This window comes from Triticum aestivum, chromosome 3D (genome assembly GCF_018294505.1).
Source record: "Triticum aestivum cultivar Chinese Spring chromosome 3D, IWGSC CS RefSeq v2.1, whole genome shotgun sequence".
Classification (NCBI taxonomy): Eukaryota; Viridiplantae; Streptophyta; class Magnoliopsida; order Poales; family Poaceae; genus Triticum; species Triticum aestivum.
Genome location: NC_057802.1, coordinates 150,383,939 through 150,403,489, shown reverse-complemented (window position 1 = coordinate 150,403,489; position 19,551 = coordinate 150,383,939). Strand labels below are relative to the sequence as shown.

General features: G+C 46.0%; 1 protein-coding gene and 2 pseudogenes across 2 annotated transcripts; 1 reads left to right on the top strand and 2 right to left on the bottom strand.

Annotated features, from left to right (window-relative positions):
- Positions 1-1,829: 1,829 nt before the first annotated feature.
- Positions 1,830-4,192, bottom strand: LOC123074395 (uncharacterized). Its single transcript, XM_044497256.1, has 5 exons — positions 4,009-4,192; positions 3,042-3,190; positions 2,690-2,955; positions 2,378-2,592; positions 1,830-2,288 (listed from the first exon to the last, which is right to left on the bottom strand). The coding sequence occupies exons 2-5, from the start codon at positions 3,185-3,187 to the stop codon at positions 2,034-2,036; spliced, it is 882 nt and encodes a 293-aa protein (XP_044353191.1). The 5' UTR covers positions 3,188-3,190; positions 4,009-4,192; the 3' UTR covers positions 1,830-2,033.
- A 1,524-nt stretch (positions 4,193-5,716) lies between these two features.
- Positions 5,717-7,105, top strand: LOC123077978 (ERI1 exoribonuclease 2-like; annotated as a pseudogene). Its single transcript, XR_006436969.1, has one exon. The product of XR_006436969.1 is annotated as an ERI1 exoribonuclease 2-like (transcript).
- A 4,231-nt stretch (positions 7,106-11,336) lies between these two features.
- LOC123076214 (WPP domain-associated protein-like) lies at positions 11,337-13,065 on the bottom strand (annotated as a pseudogene).
- Between the last annotated feature and the right edge of the window lie 6,486 nt (positions 13,066-19,551).

Genomic DNA, 19,551 nt, shown 5'->3' with positions numbered 1-19,551 from the left:
TGATGGTGTTCCAACCGGGTGATCAAGTATGGATACATCTCCGCAAGGACCGCTTCCCCAAGGAACACAAGTCCAAGCTACTCCCGAGAGCCGACGGACCATTCAAGGTGCTAGCACGCTACAACGACAATGCTTACAAGGTCGACATCCCACGTGACAAGTACAACGTAAGAGACATCTTCAACGTCAAAGACTTGGCCAAGTACCATGGTGATGAAGAGCACGATCTGTGGACGGATCTCTCCCAAGGGGGGAGATGATGCGGAGCATCCCTCGCCTACCCGCACCGACACTCCTTCACCACCGCAAGCACTGTGAGGGACAATGACAAGAGCACGTGCACGCAACATCGAGAATGAGGTCACTTCTTTCCTTTCCGAGTTTCTTTTGGATTCGTGTGAGAATTGGATTCTACCATCATCGGAAACATTGTTCGTTCTTAAGTACCAAGAAGATGACCGTGAGAAGGAGAGGAAGGAGAATCGAGCGACCACGGAGCAAGGGAAAGAAGAGAAGGAGAAGAAGCAAGGGCCGAACCCCCCTGGACACCCCGGGTGCCCGGCACCTGCAGCCCCGGGTGCCCGGCCACACCACCTGGGAGTTGCCCCGACTTGGTCCGGGTGCCCGGCTCCTTGGCCCCCGGGTGCCCGGGCCCCTTCCCACCTACAGCCGCGCCCCCTGGTGCCCGGGCCTTGGCCGGCCGGGTGCCCGGTCCCTGCCCCTCCAGTCGCTGGGCGCTGCCCCGGGTGCCCGGCCACCCCGCCCGCCAGCCTCCAGCGCTCCTCCGGGTGCCCGGGCCTTGGGACCCCGGGTGCCCGGCCACCCTACAGTCGCCCTCTGAGCAGGCCGGGTGCCCGGCCCACGTTGCCCGGGTGCCCAGACCCCTTCGGTCCATCCGCGTGTTTTTGGCCTTTTGGGCCTTTGTACCCCCTTTCTTAACTTGTTTCGTCCCTAAACTATATAAGGGCATCCCCTAGGTCATTTGGAGGGTTAGCAAAGTATTTTAGAACACCAAAGAGAGCTTTGCTCCTTGTATCCTCCTCCTCTTGGAGATCAAGACCCCTCTTTGGGAAGAATCCTTAGGATTATCAAGCCCTCCTCTTGAAGGAGATCAAGATCAAGACCTCACCTAGTGGGAAGAACTTACCTAGTGCTATTTTCCTTGAATTGTTCATGTAATCTTGTGGATCTCTTGTGTGCCACTCTAGTGGATGTGATATTGGGTTTGTTTTGAGTGATTTGTGCCTTGTGTTCTTGAGAGTTCTTCCTCTTTTCCCCCTCCAAGTGTGAAAAGATCCCCTCTAGGGTTTCACCCTATAACAATTGAGCACCGCAAGATCGAACCCATCACAAAGCACCTCTCCCATTGCAAGAAAAATCAATCTAGTTGGCCAAACCAAATCAATAGATCGGCGAGAAATGCAAAGCTATACCAATCATGCATAAAAGAGTTCAGAGAAAACTCAAATAATATTCATGGATAAATCTAATCATAAACTCACAATTCATCTAATCCCAACAAGCACACTGCAAAAAGGCATTACATCGGATAGAACTCCAAGAACATCAAGGAGAACATTGTATTGAAGATCAAAGAGAGAGAGAGAGAGAGAGAGAGAGAAGCCATCTAGCTACTAACTATGGACCCGTAGGTCTGTGGTAAACTACTCGCACATCATCGGAAGGGCAGCAAGGTTGATGTAGAGCCCCTCCGTGATCGAATCCCGCTCCGGCAGAGTGCTGGAAAAGGCCTCCAGATGGGATTAACTTTGTCACGATAGCATTTTGCTTCCATTTAAGTGTTCAAACACAACACATACATATTATGTTGATACCCATAAGAAATTGCAATACGCTGCAATGTTACATTGATACCCATCGTTACATGCATGCATTTTGCTACCTTATCCACTAGTTAATTAGTACCATGAATGAACAACACATAATTCAACCATTGAACAATACATATTAGGTTTAACCTAAAACAATGTTCGATAGGGACTATGACTCCAAAGGTCATTGACAACTTTTAACTAGTCCTCTCTTTTTGGAATGGATGTCAAGTATAGGAAAATCCCTGCACTTCCATGGTGGAGCACAGAGATCAACCTAGCTCCAATTTCCAGGTTGCACTCCTTCAGTATTCTTCTCCACCCATTAACTAGGAGGCGTCCATCTGGTAGGGCTGCAGTCGAGTAGGTGTCTTTGAAATTGGTCTTGTCATCGTAGATAAGTGTCATCTCACCATTGCCATCCATAATCTCAGGCACAACACATCTTGGGAGCTTCTGTTGCAAGAACACAATAGTAATATAGTAAGCACTATATTTAATTTATGAAGAGTACATGAAAAGTTGAAACTGAATATAATTCTTACCAGGCATTTGTTTTGAATGTTGGTCTTGTTCAAGGCGTGCACTAGTGGCACGTATGATGCATAATTTTTCCCATCATTGTGAGTGTTCGTAAAACACTCAATACCATCGACAAAGGAAACGAGGTAATTCTTCTCCTCCCAAGTAAGCACGCTGTCAGCAGTATAGTAAGTGCTGTCAACTATCTCCTGAGTTGTTTTTGGCGCTAGGAAGTAAGCTGTCCAAAAATATGAAAACAACATTAATTAGGTATAGACAACAACTTGTTTTGACTAATACAAATATTAATTGCCAAATATGTTTAAGAAACTTACACGGAGGAAGGATTGGAATGTTTTCCAAATCTACCAAGATGTCAGGATGAGAATCAGAATATTTGCTAAAATCAAAGTGGATAGCCATCCCTTCCTCAAATTTGTAAGCTTTGGCAAATGCCCCCCAATTAGAACAACCAAAATATGTTCGGTCTTTTTCATTAAGGATCGTAGTCTTGAAAGAGAAGCCCTCTTTGGTGCACAGGTAGGCAGTGGTGCCAGTCCCCTTATCCATGGCAACCTTAAGCTTCCTTAGGAGGTTAGGCCTTGCAAAACATGGGATGCACTGAAGCAAAAATAAATAAAGAATAAAATTTATATTTGTTATGCAAAATCCTTAAGACATGCTTACCAATGAATGATATGCAATAATTTGTAGAAGATATATACCGCCATCCATTTGAAGCCCTCCAAAAGCGTCAAGTAGAAGCAACCGTTCTCCAATCCAACATTCCCAACGCACAAATCCCTAGTGTGGAAACAATTGGTGCACTCCATTTGCTGTGTTCAAAATTGACAAAGAATGATAATAAATTATTAAATGACACCAAATATTAGCATGAGTAAAATGTTGAAATGTTGAGTGCTGAAAAATTGACAAAATGAAAATGAATCAACTTTCGCCAAAACATTGACACTCATTTTGAATCCCTGCAAATTTTAAAGACTCATCCTCAATGGACATTCTGACTAACACTTGTTATCTAGTAGTTGCTATCTAGAGGTTAAACAAGGAAGAAATCTGAATACCTATGCTCGACTACTAGAATATCATTGAGCAAAATAGGGAAGACAGTTTCTCTAGGGCCAAACAGGGAAGCATACTTTTAGAAGGGCCAAATAAGGAATCCTAACCATATAAGACCCTTGCAAGCTAGCGTATCTAGGGAAGAGAATATTACTATCTAGCTATGTGAGTAAGCAATGTAGAATGATTCCATATTCTTGCGGATTATGTTGCCACTGATTTCTATTGGGCAACAACAATGAAATGGTAAATCTCATAAAATTGTGGAGGCATATATCCAATTAACTCAATCATTATCAACCTTATCTGCACTACTTACGTAGTAGCAACTACTTTGCTAAATGAACCAAACAACAAACTAACCAGATCCAATCAATAATTCAACTTTCATAGCAATTCGAACCACACAATTCATTGTATCTCCAGAGCAAACATCTAGAAACTATCGATGGGAACACGAACTCAACCAAACCTACCAAACATAAAATAGATCAACAAGCAATGAGATCTACGACTACGAGATCGGATAATTAAATCAGGAAGGAAGCTATCGATAGGAGGAGAAGCAAACTTGGGAGCCGTGGGCCAAGGACTTGAGGCGGACAGAGAAGGAACGGCCGGCAGGGCCGAGGGTAAAGTGGGCGGTGTTAGACTCAGAGGCGATGGTGGTTGCGGCGATGGCAACGATGGCGGCGGCGCTAGGGATTTGGGTGAGGGGAAGGGGATCAAATGGGGCCGAGTGGGATCGACTTGGAAATGATCAGGCCGCGTGAGCGCATGGGTCGGGCCCACCTCTAGCGTGTGGAGGTTATGGCCCACCACTGGATAGCTCACACTAGGAATCAGACAAATACACTACCTCCTACTGCTTCTATTACTTGACTAATTCACACATAAAATCAGATGCATGCACTTCTACCAACTACTACACAAACATTTGACATGTGATGTCACCCATGTGGAGGCACACCATATTTAGGAGCACAATCTTGACATGTAGGTGGCGGTAGTGACAGCGGCGACAAGCAAGCAATGCATACAATCACCATATGTGCCTATCACCGGGATTTCTATTGCTCTCATCGACAGATCAACAAAGCACAAGTCGCTCTTCTTCCTTTAACTAGTAGACTTATAAATTTATAATTATTTTTAATTAAAATAAATCATCAAGATTTTGTTGTTACGAAGACAACTCGTATTTTAATTGCCGTGATTATACTAGTACTATATTTTAGTGCTTTTATTATCACAGCCTTTGGTTTTGTATTAAAACACCACCAACTGTTCCTCTGTAAAATGAATAGCGGTCCATCTCGCGGGCTGCGGGAATCTAGTTGTGCGAACGATTACGAATCAGATTAAGAGTCAAAACTCGTCAACTGTTCTCCCGAAAGCACCGAAGCACTTCATAAGGTTGGTTGTCGCCAACTGTGTCAGCCCGAACATCACAAGCCACTTCTTTGGACTCAAACACGATCTTGACTACAACGGTAATCTGGCACAATCGCGCTCCGCTCCGCTCCAAGTTCTTTGCATGGCTGGCTACGAAAAATATGTGTTGGACCTCAGATAGACTAGCTCGGCGTGGACTCCCGCATCAGGCGACATGCCCTCTTTGCGACCAAGAGTAGGAAACAACCGATCACATCTTGGTATCCTATGTGTTTGCCCGATCAGTTTGGTACTTGATTATGTCAGCATGGAGCAAGGTGAACTGGACTCCATTGGCGAACGACTTGCTGCTGCCTTGGTGTGTACCACTATTGACAAGACCGCATAGCTGGAAGGATTTATGCACCTTGTTGTTGTTGTTGTTGTTGTTGTTGTTGGTGGTGGTGGTGGTGGTGGTGGTTTCGTGACAACTGTTGAAGCATCAGAACGCTATTGTTTTTTATGGCGCCATACTGCCTATACGTGTGGTCGTCGAGAATTTCCCCTGAGGGGAAGAGATGGATGGCGACTCGCCTATTTAGGGAAGAGATCCATGGTCTATTTGGCGGAGTTGTATAGTCAGTGTAGTAGCCACGAGTGAATGTGCATAATGGCGCACGGGATGTAATTTGATGGATGAGTTTTCTTCCCTTTCTTCGAGCAATGTAGAGGTATGATACATCAATTATGTGTATCCTCGAAAATAAAACCAATTAAACATGTGAACATGCAGAAGAGTCAAACGAGTCTTCTATCACAGTCATTGATTTTTTTCGTCAATCACAGCCTTTGTTTTTTTTGGCAAATCATAGCCTTTGTTTTGTTTGACTAGACTATAGAAAAATAGCGTCAACCACGTAAAAGAAAAAACGCGCCAACTGTTGTTCCAAAAAGCATCGGATTGGAATTGGATTAGAAATCCCCTGCGGGATCCAGCTGTGCCTGCCCTAACTTTCGATCCCAACTTTCCCCAATCTTCACTGCCCTAGTTTTCGATCCCAGCTTTCCCCGATCTCGACTCTCGGTCTCGAGTTTGCGCACACTCCGGCGAACATGGCAGCGATCATGGCGGGGCGCGGGCAGGGGCTGGAGCAAGATTTCGATTTCTTCGTGGTGGTCGACTTCGAGCCGACGTGCGTCAAAGACGCGCGGATCTTCCCCCAGGAAATCATTGAGTTCCCCGCCGTGCTCGTCGACGGCGCCACCGGCCGCATCGAGTCCGCGTTTCGCAGGTACGTTCGTCCAAAGCATCACCCTGTGCTGACCCAGTTTTGCAGGGAACTCACCGGTATCCGGCAGGAGGACGTCGACGGCGGTGTGGATCTCGGCGAGGCGCTCTGGCTGCACGACGCTTGGCTGAAGGCGGCGACGGCGGGGGCAGGGAACAAGAGACGCGTCCGCTTGGCCGTTGTGACCTGGGGTGACTGGGATTGCCGGAGCATGCTAGAGTTTGAGTGCCGCTTCAAGGGCATCGAGAAGCCCTCCTACTTCGATCAGTGGATCAATTTGAGAGTCCCCTTCCAGGAGGCGCTCGTCGGCGGAGGGAGGGTTAACCTGCAGGAGGCGGTCCGGGCGGCGGGGTTGGACTGGGAGGGCCGCCTGCACTGTGGACTCGACGATGCGTGCCACACGGCGCGGCTGCTTGCTGAGATCATGCGGCGCGGGGTCAAGATGACCATCACCGGCTCGCTGGCGCCGCCGCCGCCGGTCCAGCAATAGCAGCAGCTGCCGCAGCTTCTCACAAGCCGTTGCGGTGGCTCATCTGCGCTGGCGCCTCCGCCGCCGACGAACCACCACCACCAGCAGCAGCCACAGCTTCACATGATAAGCCCCTGTGGTGGCACATTTGCGCTGGCGCCGGCGCCGATTCAGCAGAAGCAGCAGCCGCCGCGGCCTCACATAATAAGCCCCAGCGGTGGCTCCTCTGCGACGTACTGCAGGGTGGCGACCAGAGGAGGCATAGTGCCAGGGCCGACGCAGTCTGGATGCGGCAACTGGACGGCGGCCATGGGAGCCGTGTGCCCCTACTTCCTGTGGACCAACTGAACCAACGAACCAGGGCATGAGACTCAGATTCACAATCCTGTGTAACTCAGCTGTTAGTGTTAATCGTGCGAGCCATCAGAATCAGAGTGTAGCTCGGCTGATTCTAGCCTAGTCTAGGTGTGAATTTGGTCTTTAGGGCTATATGTGTCCGAATTATTATATTATCAATAGAAATTTCATTTTAGTTATGTTCCTTCTCTGTGAATTTACCTTCATTTCCTCTGACAATGCACCGAGCACGACCAGGAAGCCATCATTCTTGCGTGATGCTACCGGCCGGTTCAGAGGGATGGTCAGTGTTAGGCAACTGCGGTTTCGCCGCATATCACCATCATATAGGCAATCTTTTATGAAGAATGAAAGAAAAGACAGCCAACTGTGGATTTCTGAGATAAGAGCTAACTAAAATCATTTCCTCGAACACAAATGCCTCGTCATATTTGATATTGAAACCCCAGGTTTAATATCATCAATAGAAGATTTGTTTATGAAGTGAAATTCTATGGCCACATCAAGAATCCGCTGCGGCAAAGGGTTTGGGATGTCAAGGCGGAGGGGAAAATCAAATTCTTTCTTTGGCTTATCCTACAAAACATAGTTTGGACAGCTGACAGACTTTCTTCCCGCGGTTGGCCACATCAGCTCCCTGTGCGACCAGGAAATTGAATCGGTTAACCACCTTTTCTTGGAGTGCCCTTCTGCAAAGGAGGTTTGGTTCTCCTTCAACTCCTCCCACCCCCATGGTTCGGCGATCGCCATGCGTTGTTTCTTCTATCAATGGATGGTGGAGAATGATCTCCAGGAACATCAGAAAGAAGGAGGCCAGAAAGAAAATCACGATGGCGGTAATACACGGTTTGGCATATATGGAAGGGGAGGAATAGGAGAATTTTCGAGGGTAAGAAGGCCAAGGTAGAGGATGTCGTTTGTTTGATCCGAGACGACATGATGGTTGTAGGTCCAATCTTCTGCGAGTAGTTTCTCCTCTGTGCGTTCAGTATCTTTTTTCCTTTCCCTCTGTAACTGGGTTTTCCCAGTTAATATACAGATTTCCACCCTGCTTTAATGAAATAGGCAGAGCTCTTGCCGTTGCCCGTCAAAAAGAAGATTTGTTTAGTTACGTTCCTTGTCCGCAAATTTCTTCAGTATTGATTGACTTGTTATTAAAATTTATTAATAGCTGACGAAAGATAAATGGATGTGTTCAACAAAAAAGAAAGATAAATGACAGTTAGAGAATTCAGATCATATATGCCACCTTGTATATCAAGATAAAAGAAAACAGCGAGTCGTAGTCCTGAGACAACAGCAAATTCAGATCATTTCCTTATCAAACTCTTACATAAACAGAATATTTGGTCAATCGAGTCTCACCTTTGCAGAGGTGGCACAACCCCATACCGTGTAGCTCAAAGACAAGCACAAAGGACTAACCATGGTTTGGGTGGGTCAGTTACATGGTGCTCAAAGACTAGCAAAATCTACTGCCTAAGGAGGGGAACAAGCTACTCTGCGCTACCTAGCCCTTGGTTTCTACTGCAAGGGCTATATCAACCACCTAGAGAAGTTGTCGCAGACCACCTGAAGTGCGCCTTCAGGCCAATAAAACCAAGGTTGCTGTTAGCATCACACCAGCTGATGTGAATGTGCATAGGCATTTCACTTTGTTGTGCTTATGTGTTTCCTGATCATGTTCAAGGTCTCCATAACCTGTGAAAGCAAGGCTACAATAAGTACCCGACAGAAACATCAAAATCATAGTAATTTGTAAGGGTGCAAGAAAATCATGCTGTCCCGATGGATACCAGCAATTCCTAGCACACTAGCCTAATATGGAGCAATAGGTAATCAGACGAGGAAAATGCACTTTACAACCCTCAACTTGCCACTCGGTTTCTACAGCAAGGCTGCCTTCAGGCCAATAAAACCATGGCTGCTGTTAACATCTCACCAGCTGATGTGTATGTGCATTGGCATTTCACTTTGCTGTGCTTATGTGTTTCTTGATCATGTTCAAAGTCTGCATAACCTGTGAAAGAGGCTACAATTAGTTTTTTTTAAAGGAGGATGACCTCCGGCCTCTGCATCTAGGCGATGTATGCAGCCATCTTATTAATTATTCACAAAGACCTTACAAAGTAATACATCACTAAGTCTGAAGCCACCATCTTGGCAACATCTGTCGCTACTCCTATCCACTTGATGAAGGGGTGCCAAATGTCCGAGCCGAATACCAAACAGACCTCGCACCAAAGCTTAACATCTAAAGCCAGAGGCCCCAACCAAGCCGTTGCCGGGTCTGGGGCACACACTGGTCCGACGCACTCTTAGAGGCCGCCGCCGCCATCTTCCACCGATCCATCGTCAGAGCAGGTACTGACGCATCGGCCTTGCCAGCCCTGGCGTCGACGCCACCATGGCGCCAGACAGCGCCACCTCCCTACGCGCGTCCATCATCACACATCCGTCGTCGAGACTCCATGTCGCTGATGCGTCACATGGAACACCGCTCCACCGCTGGAACCGTCCGCTGGTCCCTCAGGCCAATGCACACCTCCAAGAATGACGCCCCCACGGGAGGAACGACACCTTAGTACCGTCATCATCTGATCGACTCATCAAGGGTTTCTCCCGGCGGTAGCAGAAGGAGTCGGGAACTTCACCTCGATGATGCCTCCAAGAAGGAAACCGCCAAGGGTGTCACCATCACCGGCTCTGGCCACCAGCCGTAGACAAGGTTTTCACCTGGATCTTGTCCCACGAGCATCCATCCGACATCATGTGCATCGGCCAGACCACCTTCAAAGCCCCAGATCTGGCCTCCTAGATCCAGTGACCACCCGTAGCAGCACTGCCACTGTGGGAGCCCTGGCACACCGGCCACTGCTTGCGTGAGTTTGAGGGAGGGCTGCCACCCCACCTCGCTAAATTGCGAGAGCTGCCGGGAAGGATCCCGCGCGTTCTCGTCACTGTCACTGATCCGATCTAATCCGGAGCCAAAGCCACCAGATCGCTGGTGGAGTTTCACTTTGGCCAGGGACATCACCACGCCATGCTGTTGTGGGTCGCCTAAGCTTCACCCACCGCCACCTTCCAGGGCCGCCGTCCCAGGATCCCGATCTGGCCAGCCCGGACCTCCACGCCGCCCTCTCCACGCCGTCGCTGCCGGCCCGCCACCAGGCAGCCACGCCTCCGCCGGAGCTCGTGCCGCCATCGATCAGATCGCGGCCGCGCCGTCACGCGCGAGGAGGTCCCGCCCCACCCCCTCCTACACGATCCAGGAAGGAGAACCCTCGCCATCGCCGTCGGCCGCGGGGCTTAGCCCAGCGGCGTCCTCCGGCGGCGGCGGAAGGGAGGGAGGTGGTGGTGACCCTGGCGGCTAGGGCTTGAGGAGCCGCCCGAGACGGGGGCAACGCGGGGGATTGGCCTGTTCTCGTTCGTGGCTCCTGACAGTTAAATAAAAACCAAAATTTATATGGGTGCAAGAAAATCATGCTGTCTCGATTGGAAGCCTGCTATGGAGCAGTAGGCAATCCTAGGCACCCTCAAACTTGCATGCAAAGAGAAAATTTATTAATGAAGAAACAAACCAGTAGATTGGAATTTCTGTTACCATCCATGTTACATGAATTCGTGCATTTAGCAAATAACTTTTGCCAACGTCAATCAGAGATGGACCATTTTATCGAGACTTAACGCAGTATAGTGTTACAAAACTGGAGAATAGTGGTCCAGCGCAATATAAATTTTTGCAAGAAGATCCATTAAGGCCTCAACCTCATCACCAAGTAAATCCACCTGCAGAAAATTCAGAAATCCTAGCTCATTACATCACTTGCCTCCCAGGATCCCACTTTAGGGCATTATCAAGGTTATAACCTTGTTGCATTTTGCAGGCAAAGCAATATACAAGGAACAGAACCAATAATTAATTAATAATCGTTAGGATCTGAAATTATATTTACCTCGAGCTCAGCCTTTTAAAGATTAGAGCCTCTTAACTCCGATATCTCCTTTTATTGCAATGTCTTCCTTTTTAGAACATTGCCTTCTTCCGTGAGGTGTTTACATTGCTCTTTCAGTAAACAGAACATGTGAAAGAAAATGATACCATCCTTATTCACAGAAATACAACATAGAATAGTCATAAGTAGTTAAGTACTATGAACTACTCCCTCTGTTTCTAAATATAAGCCCTTTTAGAGATTTCAGTACGGACTGCATACGGATGTATATAGACATATTTTAGAGTGTAGATTCACTCATTTTGCTCTGTATGTAGTCAGTATTGGAATTTCTAAAAGGGCTTATATTTAGGAACGGAGGGAGTATAAAGGTAATCATATGGCAAGATTCGTTAAGATAAAACTAATTATTATCAAGTAATATAGTTTTTACAAAAATAAAAAGATACCCCCATTACTGAATGCAATGCAAATACAAGCACCTTGATTCACTGTGCTGAATTTTGTTTGCAATGATAGTTTGTTGATCTGTAACAAGATCCTCAAACTCTCTCATAGATCCAACAAGATTTGTCATGCGTTCTGTGAACTCCTTCTCTTTGTAAATGGTTGATGTGAATATTCTCTCCCTTTCTTCGATGACTTTATGTAAATATTGATTTTATTTCTCCACCACCTTTAGAGAGTCTGTAGCATTTCTAAATCTGTCATGTAACTCACTGAAATTGATCTCATTTTGACGTACATGCTGCAGAGCTTGCTCCAGCCTGCCGACAATCATATCAAACTCCTCCTTGTCAGATATACATGAGTCTTGCTTTTCCACTTTGTCTGCAAGTAAATCAAGTTGATAGAATAATAAATCCATATGACCCTTCATTGCTCCCAATTCGATCTGACAGGCCTGCTTTTCCTTCACTTCTGTACTGAAAGAGTCAACAGCTCGCTTCAGATTCTCAATTTCCTACTTTTGTAGAGTCGATGCCGCTTTAGAGCAGCTCTTTTCCTCATTGTACTTTAACAATTAAGAATTGAGGTTTAACACTGCTTCCGCTACAGCTTCATTCTGAATGACCGAGCAAATCTCTTGCTTCATGTTATACCCCATCTCATTACCAAGCAACCGTATTTCTATTTCGTTAATGAACTCTCTTAGTTCAATCATCTGTATCTCTTCTCTAATGATGGTTGCCATCCTGGCATCTTCGATATCAGATTCTAACATTCCAATTGTCTTTGCGTGATCTGCCTCTATGGATGCAATGTGTGATGTCTGGGTGGGAAAAGCACACGCTTCTACTTGACTATTAGTGGCAGCACCTTGTATTTGCTGGATTTCAGAATCTAAAACATTGCTCTTGTCTTGTTGGCCAACAAATGTTTCTGCCTTGATGCCATCCAATGTTGTCATTACTCCCCGATTTTCTTTCTAATTTGCTCGAAATCTTTGTTGTTCCATAAATGTCACGGGTTGAATCCTTCTTTTTTAGGAGCTTTCCCTTTAGTATGATTATCTCTTCCGTGTTTTCTTGCACGACCGTATCATGCTGCCTTTCCATACGATTCATCTCTTTATTAAAACGGTCTATCAAAGCTTCCCTATCCAAGTGCTTCAAACATGACGCATCAGCGAAAGCCTCAGGAGATGCTTCAGGACTTTCATCCTTTGCAGGACTCACATCTTCTGCACCATCAAAGTTATACCGGGACCGTGAAAACCGCCACTCAGAATTTTCTATCCCGACCCCCAGACAAACTTAAGCTGTCATTTCCAAGCTGCAGCTACTTTTTTTCAGCAACTTTATCTCTTCATCTTTGTAAGCAAGATGCTGAACTATTTCATCCAACAGATGGGCGCTCTAAATTGATGATGCAGTGGTTCTGCTCGATCCCCCGAAGGCTTCTGTGGCACACAACAACTTTGATGTGCATTTTACCAGACAGTTTTAATCAAAATACTATCCGGCTTTATTCATTATAATAAATTTTTCCACTGTCAATATGACGACCCCACGCAAAAATACCCCAGCAATGTTGTGAGCTTTGAAATTATTCTCCCGTCTTTGATGGAAAAGGAGACCTTACAAAGCAGCCATGTGGATTAAGATCTCCTACAAAAATGGCACCATAAGGACATGAGTTATTCAGATTTATATCGACCAGTACCCTATACCGACGACCATCGGTTCATTGTGACACCGCTCGACATGCTACAACTTCGAGTGTTTGACAAACACTACCGCAATTGGGGCTTCCATCCCACAGAACTACCACTTTTTTAAAAGTGGCCGAAAACTACCAAAAAATTAGAATCTCGTGACTAAAAACTACCAAGTTGACTTGATGAATGTTTTACTGCGTTTAAGCCTGATTCTGACAGGAGTGGCCCACATGTCAGGTGGACGGCAGCGGTAACGGCTAACGGCGCTCGCCCGCAGTCGTTAGAGCCGCCCGTCGGTCGCACCTGGTCGGACCAGGACTAACCTGGCCGACCGGGCCGCTCGTCCCCACCAGCTCTCTCACTCTCCCCTGAGCTCTTCTCCTAACCCTAGCCGGCGGCGTTCATGGCGGCGGTGGATGCAAACTCCGGCGCCGAATCGCTTGGAGGCATCCCCCCGACGTGGTGGGCGGCGCTGTTGCCGGCTTCTCCGAGGTTGATAACTGGCTAGGCAGCACAAGCTTCGTGGTTCAACAGCCTTCCCAACCGCAATCTCAGACATGCCAGATGTTGGTGAGGCCGCCTCCGGTTGTAGTACCGTCGACGAGAAGAAGCGTAGGTCGAGGCCGACGCAAGCTTCCTCGTCCTGCTGGCGGAACGAGGTATGGCAACTGATTTCTCATAGTGTTTATGTAATTTTTAGGTTAATTTTAGAAGCATGATATATAGGCTAGTTGCACACTTAGATTCAGATTAGAACCATGTTTGTGCACAATGGTCAATTGAAATCTGTTAGGAACCTTAAAGTTGTGTTGTGCTTTCAGTGAATTCAAACTGTCGGAGAACTGAAAAAAAGTTAACTGTCAGGAATCATAATATTGTCCAGGCCGTTTAATTATAACTATCTTAATCTATGTTGCAATATTGATGACCCAAAGTGGAAAATTTGGTTCCATTTCCTAGCCAGAGAATCTGTGGTTAGAAGAATTTACCAGTCAGACATATCATATATGACTCTGGTTTCTCTTGTTGCGTGTGAGGGCTGTGGAGCTGATCATTATATGTATTATGTTGTTGATGAGGAGAAAGGAATAGAAGGTCTAGAGCATGTTGGTTGTGAAGATGATGTGCAGCAGATGTTGATCCAATTTGATAAGGAAAAGATTGTGAACATACGAGTTGTCAGAGCAGACGAGCCTTGTAATACAGATGAAAATAGAGATAGTTATTTTGCTGAACATTGCATTAACACACAACAAAGTTGCACGAAGCTGGTGGATGCAACCAAAGACAGAAAGGATGAGCTTAAGAACAACAATCTTCAGGAGCGGCCACCAGTGCAAGAGGAGGAAGCATGCTCATCTAGCAAGAAAAACAAGGCCAAAAAGCAAAGCATCGAAGGTCCTGTTCGTCGTTCAGAGCGTCTTCGTCTGCTGCGGAAGGACTGAGGATGCTGCAATGGAGATGAAGATGCTGCAATGGGCTGGGTTGACATGCTATTTGGTTCGGCGCGCGGTGACCAGGATCTCTTCCTGGACTACATGAAGATAGCTACGAGATACAACAACGTGGATGGACTAGTAGATGCTGCTGAACTAGTCCAGAAGAAGGCGACGCCTCAAGAGAAGAAGTGCATGCAGCAGAGATATGGAACTAAAGGTAAGGGGATCCTACCCATCGACACTCTACTATGGGCAATGAGAGAGGCAGAGTCCTCCGATGATGGCCAGCGTAAGCGGTGGGAAGCCCACCGCTATGTTGCTCCGGCACAAGCTGCAACTGATGTAGCAGTGCAGGAGAGGACGACGACTTGCAGATAGTTGCGCCACCTGTAGAGCAGGCTCGCCGCCATCCCCCTCCCATCATCGTCATCGATGAAGACGATGAAGAGGAGGAAGTGCAGAAGCAGCCAGATCCAAGGCAGATCAAGCAAATCAAGCATCGCTCTGCACGCTTAGCAAATCCTAAAGATGAGAAGTAGATCCAATGTTTTTTAAGATGCCTAAGTGAACCTATCTCTGAAACCTGCTCTGAAATTAGTGTTAGCTAATTCAGTTTCGTCAGTGTTCACAAGTTCAGTATCATCAGTTATGTATATCTGAAACTTGATTTGTAAGTATGTGCTATCTATGTCAGAGAGAATATGTGCTATCTCTGGTCTGGTGTATCCAAGATCAGATAATTCTATGTGCTATCTATGTGCTATATATAGGTCAGTAGGGGATGCAACAGATTAGGATAACAAATATAGAAATTTAACATCATCATGGATTATAGTTCATAGCTAACTTACTATCCATACTTGGCATTACAACTTGGAGTTCATAGTCAGTTAATATCTTAAAGCATCACAGATCACATGCAGTGCCATGGGCACCACAAAACAAATCCCCAAAATGATCTGAAACCAGGACAATTCATAGGCAGTTCATATATAGTATTATAGCTCAGATGCATATTTGCATCAGATAACATAGCAAAGCCAGTTATATATATAGGCCCCATATATACTTACCAACCAGAGCTGCCACTTCACTCCTCCATCACAACTTCCTTGATCTTGTCCAGCTTTTCCTTGCACCCATGACCAACCTTCAGGAGCTCAGCAATGACATTCTCCAGCTTCTTCTTCTCTTCTTTAAGGAGGTCTCTGTCCACCTCTATCTCCTTCATGGCCTTCCTTGTGTTTTGGATTATATCAGCTTGACTCTAAAGGATGCACCTCTGTTATTTTTTGAGCTTAAGCTTCTCCATTTGAAGCTCAATCTTTGCCTGCTCCTCAAGTTGCTTCTTCTTCTCCTTCAGTTCATTGATTGCCTGGCTTGTGCAATCCATGTCATGAGATTTCATTCCATCCTGATAATCAAACAACTTGGACACATCATCCACCAGCTGGCTATACTGATTGGCCAGAGAATCAAGCTCCTTCTTCAGTTTTGCAACCTCTATCCCATGAGCCTCATTATCCTGGGCTCTACCAAGGTTCTGCTCATGATACATATCCCAGAGCTTGGTTAAGCACCTTTGCAGAATTACAGGCTAGGGGGCATCTACCCACTCTAGAACACCACAGTGCACACCATCTTGAAAATCAAATTAAATTTACAGTGAACACCACAGTTAACGAGCAAATTCAAAATAACAAATCATAAACACTAATGATATACATAGCTACACTAGCTAGCTCTATACTAGAAATACAATACATCAATACGTTTCCAGTGCTCTTTGCTACAAGTACAGTATTCAGACATACCAATGTTTTTGCACTTAAGGAAAATTCAGCAAAACAACAACTAAACGCTACTCTGTTTCCACTACATAGCAGAAAATCGAGCTAATCAAATCCACACCAACTTGGTCCATTACCTCAGTAGCACATCCTATGAATCTCTTGCCAGTGTCAGTGCCTTCAAATGCCACAAACTTGCCTGGCCTCTGCCTGTGCAGGATGCACCTTCTCTCAGATTCAATCACAAGCCCACAGAAACTAGGGTCTATCACAGTGTTAGGAGTTTGCTGCAACAGCAAAAAAAAATATATCAACTACAACTCACATATATGAACTTAAATGGAAGAAATATCAATTATCTTCAAACCCTAACCCTAACCCTAGAACAGACAGGAGAGGAGAGGAGAGGATAGAGTGATCTGACTTACAAAGTACTCCATTTGCATGCTGCTGAACTCGCTCATGTGCTCATCATCGTCGTCGGAGGTCTCATTACTATTGAGCCACGACGGCATGGTCGCGGCGTCGCCGGAGAGCGAGAAGAAGAAACAGAAGCAGAGGAGAGCAGAGTGTGGAGTGAGATCGGGGGAGAGTGAGAGAGCTGGTGGGGATGAGCGGCCTGGTCGGCCAGGTTATTCCTGGTCCGACCAGGTGCGACCGACGAGCAGCTCTAACAGCTCCGGGCGAGCGCCGTTAGCCGTTACCGCTGCCGTCCACCTGACATGTGGGCCACTGCTGTTAGAATCGGGCTTAAACGCAGTAAAACGGTCATTCCGTCAACTTGGTAGTTTTTAGTCACGCGATTCCAATTTTTTGGTAGTTTTCAGCCACTTTTAAAAAAATGGTAGTTCTGTGGGACGGAAGCCCCAATTGTGGTAGTTTTTTGTCAAACACTCTACAACTTCCCTGCATTCCATTGCCTTCAAGCAATTCTATCCATGACAACCACCAAGACTCCACAAAGTGTGGCCTCCGACGACACTTTACTTTCCAAAATGGAATCTTTGCCATTTCTGATGTGAATGAGGGAGCTTGTCTGCCCAAGTCATCGCTCAAGAAAGCATCAGTCACATGAAAAAGAGTTTGGACTATGACGAAGACGAGCAAGCCTTTGTCAGGAGTGATCGAGGAAGATTGAATGATGGTAGTAGAATGCGCCCTGAAGAATCTCAACTATCTTTCTTTCTTACTGCAACTTGATTTACCACAATTCCAAGAGAAATATGGTTTGATGCAACATGGAGGCCACTTCATCATTCTCAACAAATAGTCGCTTCAGAAAAAGAAATATTGTCTGAATTAATCGACACTACCACAGCTATTGCACACAAAGAACAGTATGATCTGAATTGATCGAAACTAATTTAACTCATCACGATTAATATTATTTTCAAAAAGGTGGCATAAGATTTGCCTCATCCATTAATTAAGAAGTTACAAAAGTCCCCTCATATTACTCTTCCGGTATTATTTTACCCAGATGCTTTGCCCCTGCTAAGGTCCAAAGCTTCATTTCTTTTTAGATCTTGTAATGAATGGTGGAGACTATTTCCAGTGACCAAGATAGGAACATTAGAGTTAAAGATGGAAATCTTAGGCTCTTAGCATGCACGCAACTACCCAGCCTAAAAAAGGTTGTGGTACCAACAAGACATGAATGACGTTACCTTACCTTATTTGTCTTTTGGTGGTTAACTAACATAGTTCAATTTGGATATTTAATTGTGGAAGCGCTAAGTTTCTTGGATGAGACCATGTATATAATTCAGTGCCATACTGTTGACTCGGGAGAGAGAGTACCTCCAGACAGCTCGATCTCACTCTTCTTGTTCTCCACGTGAGTCTCTGGTTTGTGTGTGTGGTGGCTTGCACGGGATAGAGGAGGAGGGGCACCTCTTCTAGGTCAGACCCACTCATGGGCTTGGGCCCAAAAGACATATCAAGATGGGCTAGGGCCCATACTGGTTCAACACTCCCCCTCAAGATGGGTGGTAGATATCTACCATCCCCATCTTGTCACACGCCAAGTTACAGTCCTTTGTTCCCAGTCCCTTTGTCAAGTAGTCTGCAAATTGCTTCCCAGAGCTGACATGTGTAAGGCTGATGATCCCAGCATCAAGTTTCTCTTTAATGAAGAAGCGGTCAATTTCCACATGCTTCGTCCTATCATGTTGAACTGGGTTATTAGCAATGGCTATAGCTGACTGATTGTCACACCACACCCTCAAGGGCCCCTTCCTCAGAAGTTTCAACTCGCACAATAGGTACTTCACCCAGAGCATATCACACAACCCTTGAGATAATGTTCTATGCTCAGCTTTTGCTGTTGATCTAGACACAACAGTCTGTTTCTTGTTTCTCCATGACACCAAATTTCCTCCCACAAACACACAGTAGCCTGAAGTTGATCTTCTATCATCTTGACAGCTAGACCAATCAGAGTCACTATAGCCATCCACCTCAAGATGTCCACTCTTCGCAAACCACAACCCTTTACCCGGAGTCCCCTTCAAGTATCTCAGGATTCTGTGAACAATATCAAGATGTCCACTTCTTGGTTCATGCATGTATCTGCTCACCACCCCCACGGCGTATGTAATGTCAGGCCTTGTATGACACAAGTACAATAACCTTCCAACCAGCTTCTGATAATCTTTCTTATTCACTAGCTCACCTGATTGAGCTGTCACTTGATGATTTTGTTCAATCGGAGTAGGGGCTGCACGACATCCCACCATGCCCATGTCACTCAAGAGATCCAAGGCGTATTTTCGTTGGCACAAAGATATTCCCTTCTCTGTCTGAGCCACTTCTATGCCAAGGAAGTACTTCGGATTGCCCAAGTCGTTTACCTCAAACTCCTTGCTCAGGCACCCCTTCACTCTCTTTATTTCCTCCTCATCATCTCCAGTGATGATGATATCATCAACATACACTGCAAGAATGGTGATATTCTTATCAGTGTTTCTATAGAACACTGTGTGATCACCATTACATTGCCCATACCCCATATTCCAAACAGCTCGTCTGAACCTATCAAACCATGCCCTCGGCGATTGCTTCAGGCCATACAAGGACTTCTTTAGCCTGCATACCTTCCCCGTAGTCTGTTTTGTGCCAAAACCTGGTGGTATCTCCATGTATACCTCTTCTTTCAAGTCACCGTGTAAGAAGGCATTCTTGACATTTAACTGGTGCAATTTCCACCCAAAGTTTGCAGCACACGAGACCAATACCCTTACTGTGTTCATCTTTGCAACAGGAGCAAATGTCTCATCA

Bases quoted from the DNA above. Each gene is read 5' to 3' on its own strand.
- LOC123074395 (XM_044497256.1), bottom strand. From the start codon at position 3,187: ATGGAGTGCACCAATTGTTTCCACACTAGGGATTTGTGCGTTGGGAAT. The intron at 2,593-2,689 runs GTAAGTTTCTTA...ATTTTTGGACAG, and splicing joins CATTCCAATCCTTCCTCCGT to CTTACTTCCTAGCGCCAAAA. The intron at 2,289-2,377 runs GTAAGAATTATA...TTCTTGCAACAG, and splicing joins ACATTCAAAACAAATGCCTG to AAGCTCCCAAGATGTGTTGT.